This window comes from Caretta caretta, chromosome 1 (genome assembly GCF_965140235.1).
Source record: "Caretta caretta isolate rCarCar2 chromosome 1, rCarCar1.hap1, whole genome shotgun sequence".
In the NCBI taxonomy this organism is placed as follows: Eukaryota; Metazoa; Chordata; order Testudines; family Cheloniidae; genus Caretta; species Caretta caretta.
This window is the reverse complement of record NC_134206.1, coordinates 284,041,242-284,060,173: the sequence shown is the minus strand read 5'-3', so window position 1 is coordinate 284,060,173 and position 18,932 is coordinate 284,041,242. Positions and strand designations below refer to the sequence as shown.

Here is an 18,932-nt window from a genome sequence, read left to right as displayed (position 1 = left end):
TGTACTTAGCACTGTTTGTCCCTTGCAAGCACCACTACCCTTTAATAATTAATCTCAAACCCTAGAACACATGAATTGTCTCACTAGCTGGAAGCATGCATTTGCCTGGTCGGAGTGTCCTAATTCCCAGGTTTTCCACCTCAGCTTGGACCAGAAGTACCATATGCTTGGATTTTCCTGGCCTACTGGCTGCAGTTGTTTTACTGCCTCCTCTGCCAAGTTCCAGAGCTAGTTGCCATGTTATTTTTATTTTTCAGAAAGAGAAGCTAGTAGATTAGAGGTTACTTAATAGTAGTGTCTCGCTACAGCCCCACTGTAAGAGATGGGTGCCTACCCACATGGCCAATGAACTATTTTTGAGTAGCAGGTAGGAATATGTGCACAATTCCTCAATCCCAACACTACATAGGTCAAGGGTACAAATATACCAGTTCTTCTACCCATCCCTTAGTTCCCCTCTGTGCCTTTAGAAACACTATTTGTGGCTTGGCTCTGAGACAGAGGATCAACATGACAGTATTACATTCACAGACAAAACTTATTGCTGGTGAATAACCCTTTTTCTCCTCCATGATACTGCCGCAGAGCCCTTATAGGAGACTAACACTGACTTCCCTGAGAAGATGGCCTAAGAAACACTATTATTTGAATGAGTGAAACTTTGTCCCTCCACTCCCAAAATCAGCATCTGCTCTTGATGTAGTGTTCAGACACTTAGTAATTCATGTAGCAGCCATTCCCCTAAGCAAATAGACATTCAAACAAAGACATCAAATCATTTCTTAAATACTGGTTCAGATTCAGCAAGATACTGAGCCAGTATTAAGGAGCCCTGGGACTACTCAGAAATGTTAAGTACCTTGCCAAATTGGGGTAACTATGACTACACAGAATATTGTTACAGTAACTCCTCGCTTAACGTTGTAGTTATGTTCCTGAAAAATGCGACTTTACGTGAAACGACGTTAAGTGAATCCAATTTCCTCATAAGAATTAATGTAAATAGGGGGGGTTAGGTTCTAGGGAAATTTTTTTCACCAGACAAAAGACAATTTTTTTTAAATTTTATATATATATATATATATACATACATATATACACACACACACAGAGTATAAGTTTTAAACAAACAATTTAATACTGGTACACAGCGAGGATGATTGTGAAGCTTGGTTGAGGTGGTGAAGTCAGAGGTGGGCTATTTCCTAGGGAATATCTTACTGCTAAATGATAAACTAGCAATTGCCTGAGCCCGCAAGGGTTAACTCATTGTTGTTAATGTAGCCTCAGATTCTACAAGGCAGCAGGAATGGAGGGAGGGTAGACAACATGGCAGACACAGAGACACACACCATATGTGTGAGAGAAATGCGCATTGCTCCTTTAAGTACACTGACCCCCCTCTAAGTACATTGCCTTTTTAAGTATCATAGAATCATAGAATATCAGGGTTGGAAGGGACCCCAGAAGGTCATCTAGTCCAACCCCCTGCTCGAAGCAGGACCAATTCCCAGTTAAATCATCCCAGCCAGGGCTTTGTCAAGCCTGACCTTAAAAACCTCTAAGGAAGGAGATTCTACCACCTCCCTAGGTAACGCATTCCAGTGTTTCACCACCCTCTTAGTGAAAAAGTTTTTCCTAATATCCAATCTAAACCTCCCCCACTGCAACTTGAGACCATTACTCCTCGTTCTGTCATCTGCTACCATTGAGAACAGTCTAGAGCCATCCTCTTTGGAACCCCCTTTCAGGTAGTGGAAAGCAGCTATCAAATCCCCCCTCATTCTTCTCTTCTGCAGGCTAAACAATCCCAGCTCCCTCAGCCTCTCCTCATAACTCATGTGTTCCAGACCCCTAATCATTTTTGTTGCCCTTCGCTGGACTCTCTCCAATTTATCCACATCCTTCTTGAAGTGTGGGGCCCAAAACTGGACACAGTACTCCAGATGAGGCCTCACCAATGTCGAATAGAGGGGAACGATCACGTCCCTCGATCTGCTCGCTATGCCCCTACTTATACATCCCAAAGGGCAACAAGGGCACACTGCTGACTCATATCCAGCTTCTCGTCCACTGTCACCCCTAGGTCCTTTTCCGCAGAACTGCTGCCTAGCCATTCGGTCCCTAGTCTGTAGCTGTGCATTGGGTTCTTCCGTCCTAAGTGCAGGATCCTGCACTTATCCTTATTGAACCTCATCAGATTTCTTTTGGCCCAATCCTCCAATTTGTCTAGGTCCTTCTGTATCCTATCCCTCCCCTCCAGCGTATCTACCACTCCTCCCAGTTTAGTATCATCCGCAAATTTGCTGAGAGTGCAATCCACACCATCCTCCAGATCATTTATGAAGATATTGAACAAAACCGGCCCCAGGACCGACCCTTGGGGCACTCCACTTGATACCGGCTGCCAACTAGACATGGAGCCATTGATAACTACCCGTTGAGCCCGACAATCTAGCCAGCTTTCTACCCACCTTATAGTGCATTCATCCAGCCCATACTTCCTTAACTTGCTGACAAGAATACTGTGGGAGACCGTGTCAAAAGCTTTGCTAAAGTCAAGAAACAATACATCCACTGCTTTCCCTTCATCCACAGAAAGTAGAAAGTAGATCAAAGTAGATCAGCAAGCTGAGATGGCAGCTGCTGCCAGGAAGCTCCCTCCATCCTGAGCCCTGTTGCATGTCCCCCCGCTCTATGGAAGATGGGGTAAGCAGAATACAGGAGCAGGAGACACCCTGACATTAGCGGCCCCCCCCCCTCCCCGGCACAGCAAGCAGAAGGCTCCAGGGAGCAGCTCCAAGGAGCAGCTCCAAGGCAGAGGGCAGGAGCAACACATGGCAGTGGGACAGCAGGAGGGACAGCTGAACTGCTGGCAATTGATAGCCTGCTGGGCAGCTGCTGCACACGGAACTTAGGGGAGCGGGGAGCTGATAGGGGGGCTGCCTGTCCACCCTGGTTCCAAGCCCCCACCAGCTAGCTCCAACGGGCTGCTCTTCCTGCAAGCAGTGGACAAAGCAGGCAGCTGCCAAACGAAGTTATAAGGGAGCACTGCACAACTTTAAATGAGCATGTTCCCTAATTGGTCATCAACGTAACAATGAAACAACATTAACCAGGACGACTTTAAGTGAGGAGTTACTGTATTTTATCTGTTCAACAAAGCAGAGCAAAAATTAACTAACTGCTGGCATATATTAAAAAGTCAGATTAATAGCAAAACCTATTTTGCCAATACCTGTTCAGCAATATAGAAAGTCTTGCTGTTTGTCCTGGGATGAATCCACATGCAGCGGAAAGTCTCACCAAGTATAGGATTGTATGGTTTCTTTAGTCCCTGAACAGAAACATTGGAGATTTCAATCAGACAATACAATCACAGAAAATGCAAAACAGTTTACAGAAAATGGAATTAGCACTATCAAATGTAAAGGAAAAAAGAGCAGAGGACACTAGAATATACTGTATGAGAGAGAGTCCAACTTTGAAGATAACCCCATGAATTCTGGGGGACAAAGAGTAGAAACAGGTACTCATTAGTACTTCAGCGATCCTTTCTTATTCTGTGTACATTTTATGATGGGGGATAGAGCAGTTGGGCTGTTGTGGGAGAACTGGTTTAATCACTCATGTCCTTCTGTCTGAAATTAAGCAGAGGCAAGCTGTGTGTCATTCAATACCCCTCCCATCAGCACTGCTAGAAAGAAGAAGTGCTAAGAGGCAAGTAGGGGGCCAAGTATAAAATACTAAAAATGTTGCTATTTAATCCTGGTTGTAATTTCCTACTGAGATTGATGTTCCTTACTGAAAGCATGACTATCAAGAATATAGGAACTGCCCAATTTAGCTGAAAATGCATATTGCAACATTCATTGCCAAAAATGTGCATTAATGCAGTCCATTTCAACCATGGCTTGAGTCCAAATATAAGAGGCAGCTTCATATTTGTATATATTGCTTTTAAAATAATTAAACATTAAGATCATCCTTTAATAGCAGAGGAACATGCAAAAGGTTACCTTTGGCTTTTTGTAAAATCCTGACAAATACCATTTCACTACTTTCTTCATACGATTGTAAGCATTCTCTTCAAGAGCAGCCCTATGAAACATGACAGAGTTACTGGATTAAAGATAAAATTGAAATAGACACATGATAGATCTTCTACCATTATTATCTACTACCAGCATATTATCATTTACATTGATATACATTATAATATATTATCTATTGACCAGAAAATAGATCTTGTAACAAGTTTTTGAATGAGTACACATGGGGAATTTAAAATCACACCTATATTTTAAGTACATATGTTTCAAATAATTTTATCAGATTCACTGGTAACTGAATGGACATAGTTAGAAAGTACTCAGAATAAAGATCAATAATGTCTTTTGGCATACAGTTGACCAAGAAGCTGCCAAATTTTAAAAAAAAAAAGTCATGCTTCTTAAAGATTTGACAGTATTACCAAGAGACTGCTTCCCAAATATCTCACTGGAAACTTTTCCTACTGTAGATGGGGAGATATTGCTGCTAGTCAGACTAGTGAGGTCCAAGGAGAAAGTTAGCAACACTGAGTCCCAATAAGCTTCTTGAATACAAGAAAATGCTCATTTTATGATCAAAAAGCTTGGTTTGATTCTTGAAATTCAACTAAATATTTTGTTTTCCTTTATGGACTTTTGTTCCTTTCTAATATAGCTTAATACTGTAGACAGACATTGATCCAGACATTGATCCACGTGATGTAATCCCCATTTTAGGATTGTAGGGTGAAGTAGAGCCCTTTTTGTGTTTATTATTAAATATTTGTCAAAACAATAAAGTAACAAGAAAATCTAGTCTTGAGAACAGACTGGAGAACTGTTGGCTCTTGAGAGAATTGTGTGTTTCCCCCACTTAAAAGCCAAAAGTCACGGGGGAAACTATTCCTTTTGCAAAGCCAATTATGTCCAATTCTGGGCAGAATGGCCATTGCAAAGATATAGTACTTAGGCCCTTGCACCCAAAATCTTATCTGTACAGTTCTCCAATATGGGAAGACTGCTTTAGAAATTCACAAGACTCCAAGTTGAAGTGAAGCATTCCATTTTACATCCTTCTTATTCCTTTTGGTTCTCAGATAAATCAAGTGAATTCATCTAGGCCAGTGGTTCTCAACCTGCGGCCCACAGGCTGCTTGCAGCCCAATCAGCACAGACCTGTGGCCCATGTGACATCCTCAGGGCTAGACAGGTAGTATTGGATACGACCCACAATGGTAAATAGGTTGAGAACCACTGATCTAGGCCCTCATATAGCTAACAAAACACTTTAATTGGACTACTTAAATGGTATTGTTTTGTAGATAGTTAGGAAATTTAATTCCCTTTGCCTTCACTAACTGGCTCTTAACTTCTTAAAGCATAGGAAAACAGAAGTTTCCAAAGGTTCCTATCCTATGTTTCTAGTAGCACTGACAAGCACATTTCTCTGTCAGAGTTATCATAAATTTCTGACCAGGAAAATTTGCCTTTGAGATATATTTTATGAGTTTTAGGAAGTAAAAAGCCAAGGAAATCCCACAATACGGTGTTTAATACATTGTTAGATGAGCATTCAGACATTCAGCGTTCTCTGCTTCAGTTTAACCGGGATGGATAGAAAACCTTGCAAAGTCATTTCACTATTTAATAACATTTATTTTTAAAGTGAAAAGAATTAACTCACTCAGACAAGAAGTCTGCATGATAGTAGTAATCAGAGAGTTTGTCCAAGAAAGAACGAGGTTCCAAGATAAACGTAGGCAGTACAACCTTGGAGAGGTCCATTCCTGGACGGACTTGTTTCAACAGCATCCAGATCAGGCTTTTGTTCTCCTCCGACACTGTTTCGGTTTGACAAGCCTCCCCTGCCTTCCACCAGGAAAAAATGTTGATGAAAAAGTAGAAACACAGTAACAGTTCAACATAGCCTGTGAAAAAAACTACACACATTTAGGACAAACAATAAGTTAGGTTTAAGATACATGGTAGCTAACCAACTACCTGCAGGAGTATGGGAACTACCCCCGTTAGAGGCATTCTGAGAAGTTTAATATATGCTACCTGATTAACACAGCAAATCAAATATGCTATCTAGAAATTTTTTTAGGAATTGGGTTTGCAACAATAATTATATTACTTTTTATAACAAGAGAGCCCTCTAGATGGGACCATGGTCAGAAGCCTGTTCCTTTCCCAGCCATCAACTATATGTTTCCCTTTTCTCTCACATGCGGTGAATGTGCCAGCCAGGGGCCATTGGTTACGTTAATCAATTTCTCATTTTGAATGTTGCAGAAGAATCTGCCCATTTCACCCTCACCTCTACCCTTTGATATGTCCTGCACTCTTCCATATGCCTCCCTTCCTCTAGCAGCAGCAAGAGGATGCTTTCTCTCCCATCTACACATCTTCAGAAGACACTCTGCTAGACTAGGAGAAGAAAAGGGAGATATTTCCCTTTTCAAGAGTTTCAAGAAAGGAAAACAGGATTTTAGAAGAAGCTACCTTATTTCCAATTTAAAAAAAAAACTAAACAAAAAAAACTTGTTGCGGGTTTTGTCTAAAAAAAGTTCTAACATCTTTGGAGCAGAAATCGGTAACTGCAGCACTAAGGTAGGCTACAAATTATCATCTGACATCTTGTTCATTCCCTGCTGCTGCTTAAAAAAAAAAAAGTCTCTAGCAGTGAACAGCCACAAGAGAGAGGCTCAAACAAGTCAGATTCAGCGTTACCATTTCAAATAGCACTGGTGATTTTTTTATGGTGACTGCTACTTTTTAATCACACAGATGCTCAGGACATCACAGACAGGTGGAGCTTTGCCATGAAGAAGGTACGTCAGAGTCATTGTGAAGATCAACTTAACAAATTTGTTAAAAGATAGAAGGCAACGAAAGCAATCTCTGAGCCCTGAAAATCTTGTGACTACTGGCCTCTCTGATTAAGGGGGAAACTAGAATGTGAAGAAGCCTCTTAACTTCATTTAATAACGAAGTTTCTTGCCCTTTTCCTTGAGAAGAGAGCCTTGAAACCAAGCTAATGTAATCCAATCACTAATAATGAAAGGACAAGCAGCTGGACTCCACTTCTGCTGCAGGAGGCACTTTCTATGTAAAATCAGTCCCTTAAGTTTGGGGAGTATTCCAAAGAATCATCTCAGTAGCTTTTGCCCGAAGTCCCTTGCTCAGCCACAAGACTAGTGGTGAACAGGAATCTCTTAAATATAGGGGCATGAGGGGGAGTAGTCACACTTTCACAAGTCTCCTTAAAGTACTAAATCCTACACTGCAAGGCAACTTTCCAATGACATTCAATTTGACTTCTAAAACTCTTAAGTCAATTTGCTATCTGGAAATAAGATGACTACTACTAAGAGTACATTATTTACCTCTCCAAGTTCTTCATGAATCTGTTCCATATAGGTAGTTTCCCTGATAAGATCAACAGGTTCTGGATCAACATAAGAGTCATCCTGTCGCTCTGATGTGTCAGTGTCACTTTCTTCACTTTTCCCTAGGCCATCATTATCAGACTCATCATGATCATGATCATTTTCCTTATCAGATTTGTCTGAGTACACGTCTTGATCTTTAAAGTGATGCCTTTCAATTTCACTATAATTTAATCTACAACAAATAAACAAAAAATGAATCTAAAATGTGATTGTCCTGCTCCTTCAAATTGTGCACCACTATGAATAACATCCTCAAACCAAGAACTTACCTAATGCAGGACATTCCGTGTCAATACCAATACCTGATAACCACGTCAAATTAATACAACTGCAATAAGAAAGGATCACAAGGAACAGCTTTCCTTGAAACTTTTATACCAATCTGTTTAGTTTGCTTTCGTTTTGAACTATGAAGTTCATTACCAACCCTACAACAATTTCATCCTCATACAGGTTTTACATTACAACCCTCACTATTTTGTGTATAAAGAATATGTATGATTGATTGCCTAATGGCACTTTTACTTTTAGTGGGTTTTAAAAACTGTTTGTATTTGTAGGATACATACATAGGCACATATAAAGGTAGATCTATAGTCCAGTTAGCTTACATAGCTGAGAACTGCATTTCAGAAGTGTCAAGTGGTGCAGTAGCTACTGCATAACTTAAAAGAAAGGCCAAAGGAAGATTTTTGCAGAATTCTATGAAATGCCATCTCAGTAATGTTTCTCTGTGTAATAGCTGGCTGTCCAGTTGGAGGCAGATCATACATATTGGTTGAAAGGAGTCAGTAGAGTGAGGAGAATACATGTTCCAAGAGTTCTCACGGGCTTATTTGATAATCTGTACACACACAATGGATTGGGCCATGAACCAAGGATTGACGCAACAGGCTTCCTCCTCCTCCCAGTTTCACCCTAATCTCAAGGGATCCCCTCAGAGGCAACAGTGCTGTATTTCTCCAGATGCAGGCCTTCACCCACTCCCCTGCATTAATGATATAATGTTCAGCATCCTGCATTGGGGAGATGAGCAACAACATGATCCTCCCATAAAAGGAAGGTAAGGGAGCAGAATCCTCATGCACACTTCCTGGAGTAGATGGCAGAATTCTAACATCCTGCTCCAGGGTGCACATATGGTGGCATCTTTCTCAGGTTAGAGTTCTGATTCATGTGGCGGGAAAGGAAAAAATTTGGGGATAAATTATAAGAAAATTATGGAAAAAACTGTTACCTACCTTCCGTAACTGTTGTTCTTCAAGATGTGTTGGTCACATCCATTCCACTGTAGGTGTGCATGTGCGCGCCCACGTGCACGATTGGAAATTTTTGCCTTAGTAGCCTGTAGGGTCGGCTGTGGCGCCCCCTTGAGTGCTGTGCTCATGCGTTGGTATATTAGACACTGTCAGCCCTACGGCCTCTCAGTTCCTTCTTGCAGGCAACTCCGACAGAGGGGCAGGAGGGCAGGTAATGGAATGGACAACATGAGCAACGCATCTCGAAGAACAACAGTTATGAAAGGGAGGTAACTGTTTTTTCTTCGAGTGCTTTCTCAGGTTGATTCCATTCTAGGTGACTCACAAGCAGTGTCCATGGAGGTGGGCTAGGAGTTCATGGATGTGCAAGTCGCCACACTGCTCTGCCAAAGCCAGCGTCGTCTTGAGCTTGCTGGGTAAGTGCATAATGAGACGAGAATGTGTGGACAGATGACCAGGTAGCAGCTCCACAGATCTCTTGGATAGGCCCTTGTACCAGGAAGGCCCTTGATGACGCTTGCACTCTAGTCGAGTGTGCTGTCACGATCGCCGGTGAAGGCACTTTTGCCAGCTCGTAGCAGTAGTGGATGCAAGCCGTGATCCAGGACAAAATCCTTTGAGCAGACACTGAGCAACCTTTCATCCTGTCTGCCACCACAACGAACAGCTGCGTTGACTTGCGAAACGGCTTGTCCTGTTGATGTAGAAGGCCAGCATCCTCCTGACATTCAGGGTGTGCAACCTGTGTTCCTATTCTGATTTATGAGGCTTCAGGAAGAAGACAGGTAAGTATATGTCCTGGCTGGTACGAAACTGGGAAACTACCTTGGGCAGGAATGCTGAATGCGGCCACAGCTGGTCTTATCCTTGTAGAATACTGTATAGGGCAGTTCTGAAGTAAGCATCCTGATCTCAGACACCCTGCAGGCAGACGTTACCGCAACCAAGAATGAAACTTTCCAGAAGAGAAGAAGAAGAGAGCAGGAACCCAGAGGCTTGAAGGGAGGCCCAATGAGTCTTGACAGCATGAGATTCAGGTCCTAGGAAAGGACAGGATCCTGGACATGCGGGTAGAGACATTCCAGACATTTCAAGAACCGGGCTGTCATGTCGTGACCTAAGACCGACGACCAGCCTTGGAGCGGTGGGTGGAAAGCTGAAATAGCAACCAGGTGGACCCTGATCGATGACAGGGACAATCCCTGGAGTTTGAGGTGCAAAAGATAATCCAGGATCACCTGCAGCGAGGCCTGCTCAGTCCAAATACGTTGTTTGGAGGCCCAGCATGTGAACCTTTTCCATTTGGCCAGGTAAGTCACTCTGGTGGAGGGCTTTCGGCTACTGAACAGGACCTGTTGAACCCAGGCCGAGCATTCCCGTTCTTCTGCATTCAGCCATGCAGGAGCCAAGCTGTCAAGTGCAATGCCGCCAGTTTCGGGTGCAGAAGACTACCGTGGTTCTGGGACAGCAGGTCGGGGCAGCTACCGAAAGATCCAGCAGCATGCCGAACCAGTGCTGTTGAGGCCACATGGGGTCTATCAGGATAATCTTCACCCTGTCCTGTTTGATCTTCACAAGGACTCTGTGGATCAATGGCACTGGCGGGAAGGTGTACATCAGGGCCCCTGACCAGGGGAGCAAAAAAGTGTCTGACAGGGAGCCCCTGTCCATCCTCTAGATTGAACAGAGCATGTGGCATTGCCTGTTCTGATGGGATGTGAACAAGACCACCTGGGGAGTCCCCCAGCTCTGGATGGAGCAACCACTCTTGGTGAGACAAGAAGGTCCTGATGAGGTGATTTGCTAATACGTTCCCGGTCCTGGGTAGACGTGCGGCTAATCAGAAGAATGGCTTGCTGCACGCAGAAGTCCCAAAAGTGGAGAGCTTCTTGGCAAAAGGCTGATGATCAGGCTCTGTCCTGCCTGTTGATGTAATACATCGCGGCCGCATTGTCCGTCAGGACCTGCACCACCTTGCCCCTCAGCTTGGGCGAGAAAGCCTGGCAGGCCAGGTGAACTGCTTTCAGCTTCCTGACATTGACATGGAGGGCCAGATCATCCCACAGCGGCTTTGCGTGCTGAGCTCACCCAGGTGGGCTCTCCAGCCCAGGTCCGAAGCATCAGAGACCAGGGGCAGCAATCAGGCTGGGGCCCTGAAGGGCACTCCCTCCAACACCGACCTGGGGTCTGACCACTAATCTAGGGATGACCGGATGTGATCGGGCACCCTGACTACCTGGTCTAGGTCATGCCTGTTGGGGATGTAGACCTACGCCAGCCACACTTGCAGAGGCCAGAGATGGAGCCAGGCATGCCTGACCATGTATGTACATGTGGCCATTTGGCCCAACAACCGCAGGTAAGCGTGAGTAGTGGTGAGCAGGTGGTTCTTCACATGGGAGATCAGGTCTGACGTGGCCTGAAAACATGCCTCCGGAAGGAAGGTTCTGGCTCACGTGGAGTCATGAACCGCCCCAATGAATTCTATTTGTTGGACCGGCCTTAAGGTGGATTTTTTCTAATTTATTAATAGGCCCAGGTCGTGGCAGGTGGAACGCACCAAATCGAGGCTCCTCTGCACTTGTTCCCGAGACCTGCCTTGATGAGCCAATCACTGAGATACGGAAGACCTGGACTCCTCAACGCCTCAGGTAAGTAGCCACTAATACCATATATTTTGTGAATACCCTTGGGGCCGATGAGAGGCCAGAGGGCAGCACTGTGAATTGGAAATAGTGTCCGCCCACTATGAAATGGAGGAAACGTCTGTGACCTTGGAATATGGAAATAAGCATCCTTCAAGTCAAGAGTGGCATACCAGTCTCCCAGATCCAGGGACAGAATAATGGAGTCCAGGGAGACCATGCAAAACTTCAACTTCTTGAGAGATGTGTTGAGGTGTTGCAATCCAGAATGGGTCTGAGGCCCCCTTTTTGCTTTCGGGATTAGGAAGTCGTGGGAGTGGAACCCTTTTCCTTTCATGTCCCGAGGGAGCTCCTCCACCATCCCCAGGTGCAGGAGGTTCTCAATCTCTTCAGTGAGGAGTTGCTCGTGAGCAGGGTCCCTGAAGAGGGATGGGAAAGAGGGGAGGTGAGAGGGAGGGGCGGACGAAAACGTCAGGCTGTAGCCTTGTGACAGTATCTGTAACACCCAGCGATCCGAGGTGACCCGCGACCAGGCCGAACAATAGGGATAAAGACGGTCAAGTAAAGAATGGCGTGGATCCTGGGAGCTGACTGGGGCATCGCTCTCAAGTGCACGATCAAAAGGAGTGATTCTGGCCCCCGGGATGCTTTGCCAAGCTGGACTGCGCAGGTGAGTAGGAGGAGGAAGGGTGGCGGCAACTGAAACTCATCCCTTCTCCTTGCAGACCCCTCACAAGGCTGCCAAGGCCTTGGTGGCAGGGGCGGCTAGAACTGCTTCTGTGCAGACTACTGTGTACGCATGCCCAGCAAGCGAAGGGTGGCCCGAGCGTTCTTTATTCCATGCAGCCTTGCATCCATCTGTTCTGAAAAGAGACCAATCCCATCCAATTGGAGGTCCTGGATCGAAGTCTGCATCTCTTGGGAGAGGCCGGAGGTCTGAAGCCAGGAGCTGCACCTCATAACCACCATGACCACCCTAGCTGCCGAGTCCCCAAGGGTATTCATAAAATATATGGTATTAGTGGCCACTTACCTGAGGCGTTGAGTCCAGGTCTTCCCGTATCTCAGTGATTGGCTCATCAAGGGCAGGTGTCGGGAACAAGTGCAGAGGAGCCATGGCATTTGGAAGGAGCACCTAACCACTACGGTGCCGTCCTCTACCAGGGTGCCGAATTCTTGGGCCAAACCCCACAGAAGGGGCTCCTTGAATTTATGGAGGGAGTCCCATAAGTTACAACTGTATCTGCTCAACAAGACCTGATGGTTCGCCACCTGGAATTGCAGGCTGGCAGTCAAATAAATTTTCCTCCCCAACAGGTCCAGTCTCTTGGCCTCTTGTCTTTTTCGTTGGCTCCAAAGACAACCAACGAGCACAGAGGTGGGTGGATATAAAGGTACTCAAACCCTTTGGCTGGGACAAAGTACTTCTTTTTGGCCCTTTTGGAGGTGGGAGGGCTGGACGACGGGGTTTGCCAGAAGGCCTTGGAAATGTTGAGGACTCAGTCATGCACTGGTAGTGCAACACGGGCAGGGGTAGAGGCTGAGAGACGTTAAACAAGGTGTCTGCCTGCTCAGCCATCTCCTCCACCTCTAGGCCCAAGTTCTCAGTCGCCTATCGAAGCAGGGCCTGGTGTTCTTTAAAGTTGTTCAGTGGGCTGGCCCTCGAGGGTCCTGCGACCACCTTGTCCTAGGATGAAGATGACGATTGTACCACCAGCGGAAATCCTGGGGCATCATCCCCAATGCGGGGAGAGAGGTTTAGGGGTGGGTGCAGTGTCCTCTACCCCAGCCTCTGAGTACGACCCATGCACCAAGCCTGGTGCCATCGGTACCGCCAACTGTTGCACTGAGGCAGCGGCAGATGAGCAGTGCAAAGGAGTCATTGTCATGACCGGCATGCTCCACAAGCTCCAATAAGGCTGATGGATGGCGCCACCGTGGCCAGTTTATGTCCACACAGCCTCACATGCCCAGTTGTGCCGGTGGAGTCTGGGTGAGGGGCTGAACTGCCCTTCCGTGCCAGAGGAATCCCCTTCTGGTGACCATGGTGTGGCCGTTGATGCCTACATCTGGCCACTGACCATCACTGCTGGAGACTGGTGCCCGGAGTGAGAGGATCGGCGCTGGTATCAAGGGGACTGGTGCCGGGGGGACCATAGTCAAGACGAGAAGCGCTCCCACGGGACAGGCCACCGAGATCTGCGCTGAGAGGACGACCGGTGGGAAGGCAAACGGTGCCGGTGGTACGGAGACCAGTGTCTTCCCCTAGGCTATCTGCATCGAGACACCGGGGACCGCAATTGTGGTGCCTGAGGTAAGCCCCAGAGGAACTGGGCTGCAAGTCTGGAGATCTGCGGCGTGGAGGTGGAGCACTGCCTTATCTCAAGAGAATCGGTGGCACTCCACTGCCCCTCAAGGGGTCTTAGCAGCTGGCTTGCTCTTGAAGGGAGCCTCTGCTGTTTCTTGCGACACGTGCAGTGCCAGCAGCACAGGCAGAGGCCTCTGTTCTCTTGGCACTGGGGGAACTTCTGGGAAGGCATTGATGCCATCAGGAGTTTGGGTCTCTTACTGCTTCCGGGAGTCAGTGGTGGACCCTTCAAGAGGCTAAGGGCCCCAACCGGGGAGGCACATACAAGTGGCTCCAGAGTGGCCAGGTGGCCTGGGTCCTTTCCCCAATGATCTATGGCCCTTCTTTCCCAGTGCTGGGGAGCTGTGCTTCCTTGTTTTCTTTTTGGGCACCGGCAACAGGGAGTGGTGCCGGGTGGAGTCTGGTGCCGGGGGTGCACTGTGCACCGAGGCCAAGGTACTTGTCGAGTCTTGGCGGGACAGCTCAGAAACCAGATGAAGAGCAGCCTCCATAAGGAGAGCCTGCAAGTGAATATCTCTCTCCTTCGGAGTCCTGAGTCGAAAATTTTTACAAATACGACACTTGTCCTTCACATGTGATTCTCCCAAATACTTAAGGCAGCTGCTATGGGCATAACTTACAGACATAGGCCTGTTACAATCCGCGCAGGGCATGCCCCACCTGGGGCAATGTCCCCACTGGGACTCTAACTTCTAACTACACTTAACAACTACTTAACACTAACTACTAGAAACAAACTATTTACAGGTCCCTAAGCTTTGAAGTCAGAAGGGACGAAACCGCTAGCCCTTGCTATCCAAGGAAAGGAGCTCTGACTAATCACCCTGGGCGATAAGAAGTCACAGAGAAGGCATAGGGCCATCAGTGCCTAATATACCAACGCATGGGCGCGCAGCACTCAAGGGGGCGCCACAGCCAACCCTACGGATACTGGTAAGGCAAAAATCTCCAACAGCTGTGTGAGTGGGCACATGCACACCTAGAATGGAATCTAGATGAGCAAGCACTTGAAGAAGCCATGATTTCCATAAACACCATTACCACGTGCCACTTGTGGAGTTAGGAAGACAGGGGTGTATGGAGAAGTTGACAATCCAGGGTCACTTGCAGGTCTTAAGCTCCACAGAGTTCCTTGGTTCCCAGTGCCCTGCAGGGCCCTCAGCTCACTTAGTCTAGGGTCCCTATGCATGTGAAATATTTCAAAGTTTTAAAACCTTGAGGAAATGCCCAGACAAAAATCTTCATTAAGCCAGAGTAGGGTTGAAAGCACATCAGTAACTTAAGGGTTAAAAACCTTACAAGAATATTGTAGTTAAACAAAAAAAAACAAGTAACAGAAAACTAAGAAATACAGGGTTAAGGTTAAACTTAAAGAAATTCGAACACTGGAAAGTCTGGAAATGCCCAAGGGCAAAAAACCTGATACAAGCACATGCTAGTAAACAAATCCTGTCAGAAAATAAAAGCATCAGGTGAAGATTCTCTGAACAAAAAAGTATCAATTATGCAAAAGCTCGTTCACTTAGCAGAGAAACTCTCTCTGCTGTAAATATGAACGCAACCATCATGTAGGGGAAGAAGTCATAAAACTGAGATTTTATTCCTGTATCTGCAGATAGGAGTTCTACCCAAAACGGGGATTATTGGCATGTACCACATGGACTTGGAGAAAAGGGGAGTTTGAATACATTTCTAACTTACCTTGTTATTTAGGTGAAAACGAATACCCTTCTGTTATCACTGCTTCCTCTCAGTGTGTCACAGCACGCCAGCATCCATTCTGATAGACATTACACCAACCACTGAAGATTACTTGGAAACCAAACTCAAACTTGAAACAGGCTTTGGTTACTAATATCCTTCTATTCTGGGTGTGATGTCACTAGCAGAGTGCATGCTGGGACATCACACTGAGCAGGAGCCAAAAGGCCCTAAGAGGAAGATGTTAGAAATGTGCTTAAATGAGTCTTCAATGTGTTTATTTTGGATCAGCAGATTAGAGCATTACAGTTTTAATGCTCTGAACTGGAAACAAATATTTAAAAAATAGAAAATTGTTGTCAAAAGACAAGCATATACAAATAAAGAGTACTTGTGTGCCAAAATTCTACAGGATACACTTTTGAGGAAGGAATTTATGCACGTGTTACAAGATTAAAAGACTAAAATACATTTTAAAAACATGGCACATAGAAAAGGAAGCAAGCAAGAAGATGAGAAACCAAAGAGAGATCTCAAAAGGCAATATTTTTGGACTAACTCCAGGAAGGAGTTAACACTGATTGATAATGGATGTATTCTTGGTTGTCAATATAAGCTTTTTGACTGCTTAAGTAGCTACAATAAAGTTTACACTTAGAAATGAAGATTCCAGAAGTGAGATGACATTCTGGACAACAGAAATAAAGTGCAGTCACAGTTGAGAGCAATCTTGCTCAAGTGTCCTTCTCCAATGTATGTGTTCTGGGCGTGCCTACTGTATACTCACAAAACACACATATATTAGGGTTCCAGTGCTCAGAGTTCTCCCAGCTTTGTATGTGTATCCCCTATCAACCAGATATATGACGAAAAAAATCAGAGAAAAATAATTCAAAAATAAATTTTACAGTAATGCCCAGATTTTTGAAGGTATTTAGGCCTTGTTATGTTCAGCATTGCAATCTCTTAACTGACTTAGGAACCTAAGCCTCATTTTCAAAAGGGGTTTAGGTACTTAGGTGCCTAAATCCCACAAATACCTTTTAAAAACCTGGGCCTCAATCACTTTCAAAAATCAGTGAGGTGTTGCAACACTGAGTGCAACAATGCTTAAATACCTTTAAAAATCTGGGCCTAAATTCTTTTGAAGCAGACTCCGTCCATGGCCTCCTTTGAATTCTGTAGAAGACTTAAGATTGTCCATGTTCAAAAATAGGAGCATTGCTGTTTGGAAATACCACTGATCTATTCTGGTTGTTTAAGAAATATATTTCCAACCAGTTTATCATATCATCTTATTGGAATCTTTGTCCCAAAGCATCTTCAGCCCTGAATCATGTCTAGGAAGTTATTGCACACTGAGTTTAGGCAAAATTTCTCATGATTTCTCAAAATTTCTATTGGTTTTTGGCACAGAGAAGGGTGGATGGCTCCAACGGTGAGATTTCAGTTTTTGTACTGCATCATTCAGTTTTGAACATGAGGGTATATATCAGTCTGGTCACCGAAAAAGTTGAGCGTCGGTCAAAGTGTATCAATGACTTTATAATACTATTGTTCAAATTACCACCCACAGTACAAAAGCCAAAATCTAGCAATTTATGTCAGATGAATTAAACTTTTGACCTTCAGATGAAGCAACCCAAAGGGTTGTGAGAAGGCTCCAAGAGGGATTAAACTGCAATACTTTAGCAATTGGAGTCCACATTTACTGCCTATTTTTGAACACGGGACTGTGTGCATTTTGGAGAAAATGAAGCAAGTTTTCTAGAAAACAATGGATATGAGAAACTTGGTCAAAGGAAATGAAGGTTCCTTACTTGTAACCGGAGTTCTTCGGGATGCCTCTGCATATTCACACTTACTTGTGCTGTGCCACCTTGTCGTACCTTGCAGTAGAACCATCTTCTAGCAATACCAGCTAGAGCACTCCTGCACCCCACCCCTCATTATCACGCTGCACCCAGGGTAAGACTACATAGGAGCAGAGCACCCTTACCACCTCAATTCCTCCCACTGCAAAGCCAGAGACACACAAAAATAAGTATTCAGAGGGGAAGGCATGTGGGAAGCGTGAATATACAGAGCCATCTCGAAGAACTCCAGTTACTGAAAAGTAACCTCAATTTTCTTCAAGTGGCTTTGCATATTCCCCACCTATGGGATAGATTGATCAGCAGTTCTGAAACTAATCTGGAGGCAGCAACAGAGTCCTATTTGAATAGAGACTGAAGCACTGCTTTGACAAATCCAGAGCATAGTGCTTAGTGACAGTCTGCACTGAAGTCCAGCTAGCAGATTTGCAAATTTCATCAACTGGCATCTGCCTAAGATAGGCAAATGAAGAAGCCGCAGCTCTGGTGAAATGTGGTCAAATCACAGCGGGCACTGGAATTTTTACTAGTATGTAGCATTCAGCACTACACTGTGTAATCCACTGAGAAACAGTCTGGGAAGAAATCATATACCCCATTTGTTTTTTAGCACAAGACACAAACAAGCTAGGATTTATGAAAACTTTTAGTCTTGTCCAAGTAATGGGCGAGGGACCTTTGGGCATCCAAAGTACGTAGGACAGCATCTCCTTTCTTAGAGTGCAGCCTATGGAAAAGAACTGGCAAATTAATGTGGAAAATCAGACACAACCTTAGTTAAGTTTCAGAGGAACAGCCGTGTTAGTCTGTATTCGCAAAAAGAAAAGGAGTACTTGTGGCACCTTAGAGACTAACCAATTTATTTGAGCATGAGCTTTCGTGAGCTACAGCTCACTTCATCAGATGTTTACCGTGGAAACTGCAGCAGACTTTATATACACACATTTGCAAATTGGATACTATTAATTTAGGCTTAAATAGAGACTGGGAGTGGCTAAGTCATTATGCAAGGTAGCCTGTTTCCTCTTGTTTTTTCCTACCCCCCCCCCCCCCCCAGATGTTCTGGTTTAACTTGGATTTAAACCTGGAGAATGGTCAGTTTAGATGAGCTATTACCAGCAGGAGAGTGAGTTTGTGTGTGTATGGGGGTGGGGGGGATGTGAGAAAACCTTGATCTATGCAGGAAATAGCCCGACTTGATTATGTAAAGAGTTGTCACTTTGGATGGGCTAGCACCAGCAGGAGAGTGAATTTGTGTGGGGGGGTGGAGGGTGAGAAAACCTGGATTTGTGCTGGAAATGGCCCACCTGTTGATCACTTTAGATAAGCTATTACCAGCAGGACAGTGGGGTGGGAGGAGGTATTGTTTCATGATTTCTGTGTGTATATAAAGTCTGCTGCAGTTTCCACGGTAAACATCTGATGAAGTGAGCTGTAGCTCACGAAAGCTCATGCTCAAATAAATTGGTTAGTCTCTAAGGTGCCACAAGTACTCCTTTTCTTTTTGCGAACCTTAGTTAAGAATCTGAGATCAGGTCTGAGAACTACCTTGTCCTTAGGGAAAGAAGTGAAAAGCGGATCAGCCATAAGGGCATTCAG

The 18,932-nt window shown here is 45.0% G+C and overlaps 1 protein-coding gene and 1 long non-coding RNA gene across 8 annotated transcripts in view; one reads left to right on the top strand and one right to left on the bottom strand.

Annotated features, from left to right (window-relative positions):
- Positions 1–18,932, bottom strand: part of OSBPL8 (oxysterol binding protein like 8) — a 194,263-nt gene that overhangs the window by 21,451 nt on the left and 153,880 nt on the right. For all 7 annotated transcript variants that reach the window (XM_048835708.2, XM_048835710.2, XM_048835709.2 and 4 more), the window contains 4 exons: positions 7,421–7,658; positions 5,716–5,900; positions 4,020–4,101; positions 3,239–3,337 (listed from right to left, as the gene is read on the bottom strand). In XM_048835708.2, the coding sequence (XP_048691665.1) occupies positions 3,239–3,337; positions 4,020–4,101; positions 5,716–5,900; positions 7,421–7,658 (604 nt within the window). The remainder of the gene's footprint in view (positions 1–3,238; positions 3,338–4,019; positions 4,102–5,715; positions 5,901–7,420; positions 7,659–18,932) is intronic.
- The window catches only part of LOC125630163 (uncharacterized), a 44,818-nt gene that overhangs the window by 11,015 nt on the left and 14,871 nt on the right, over positions 1–18,932 (top strand). The gene's annotated exons all lie outside the window — the stretch shown is intronic.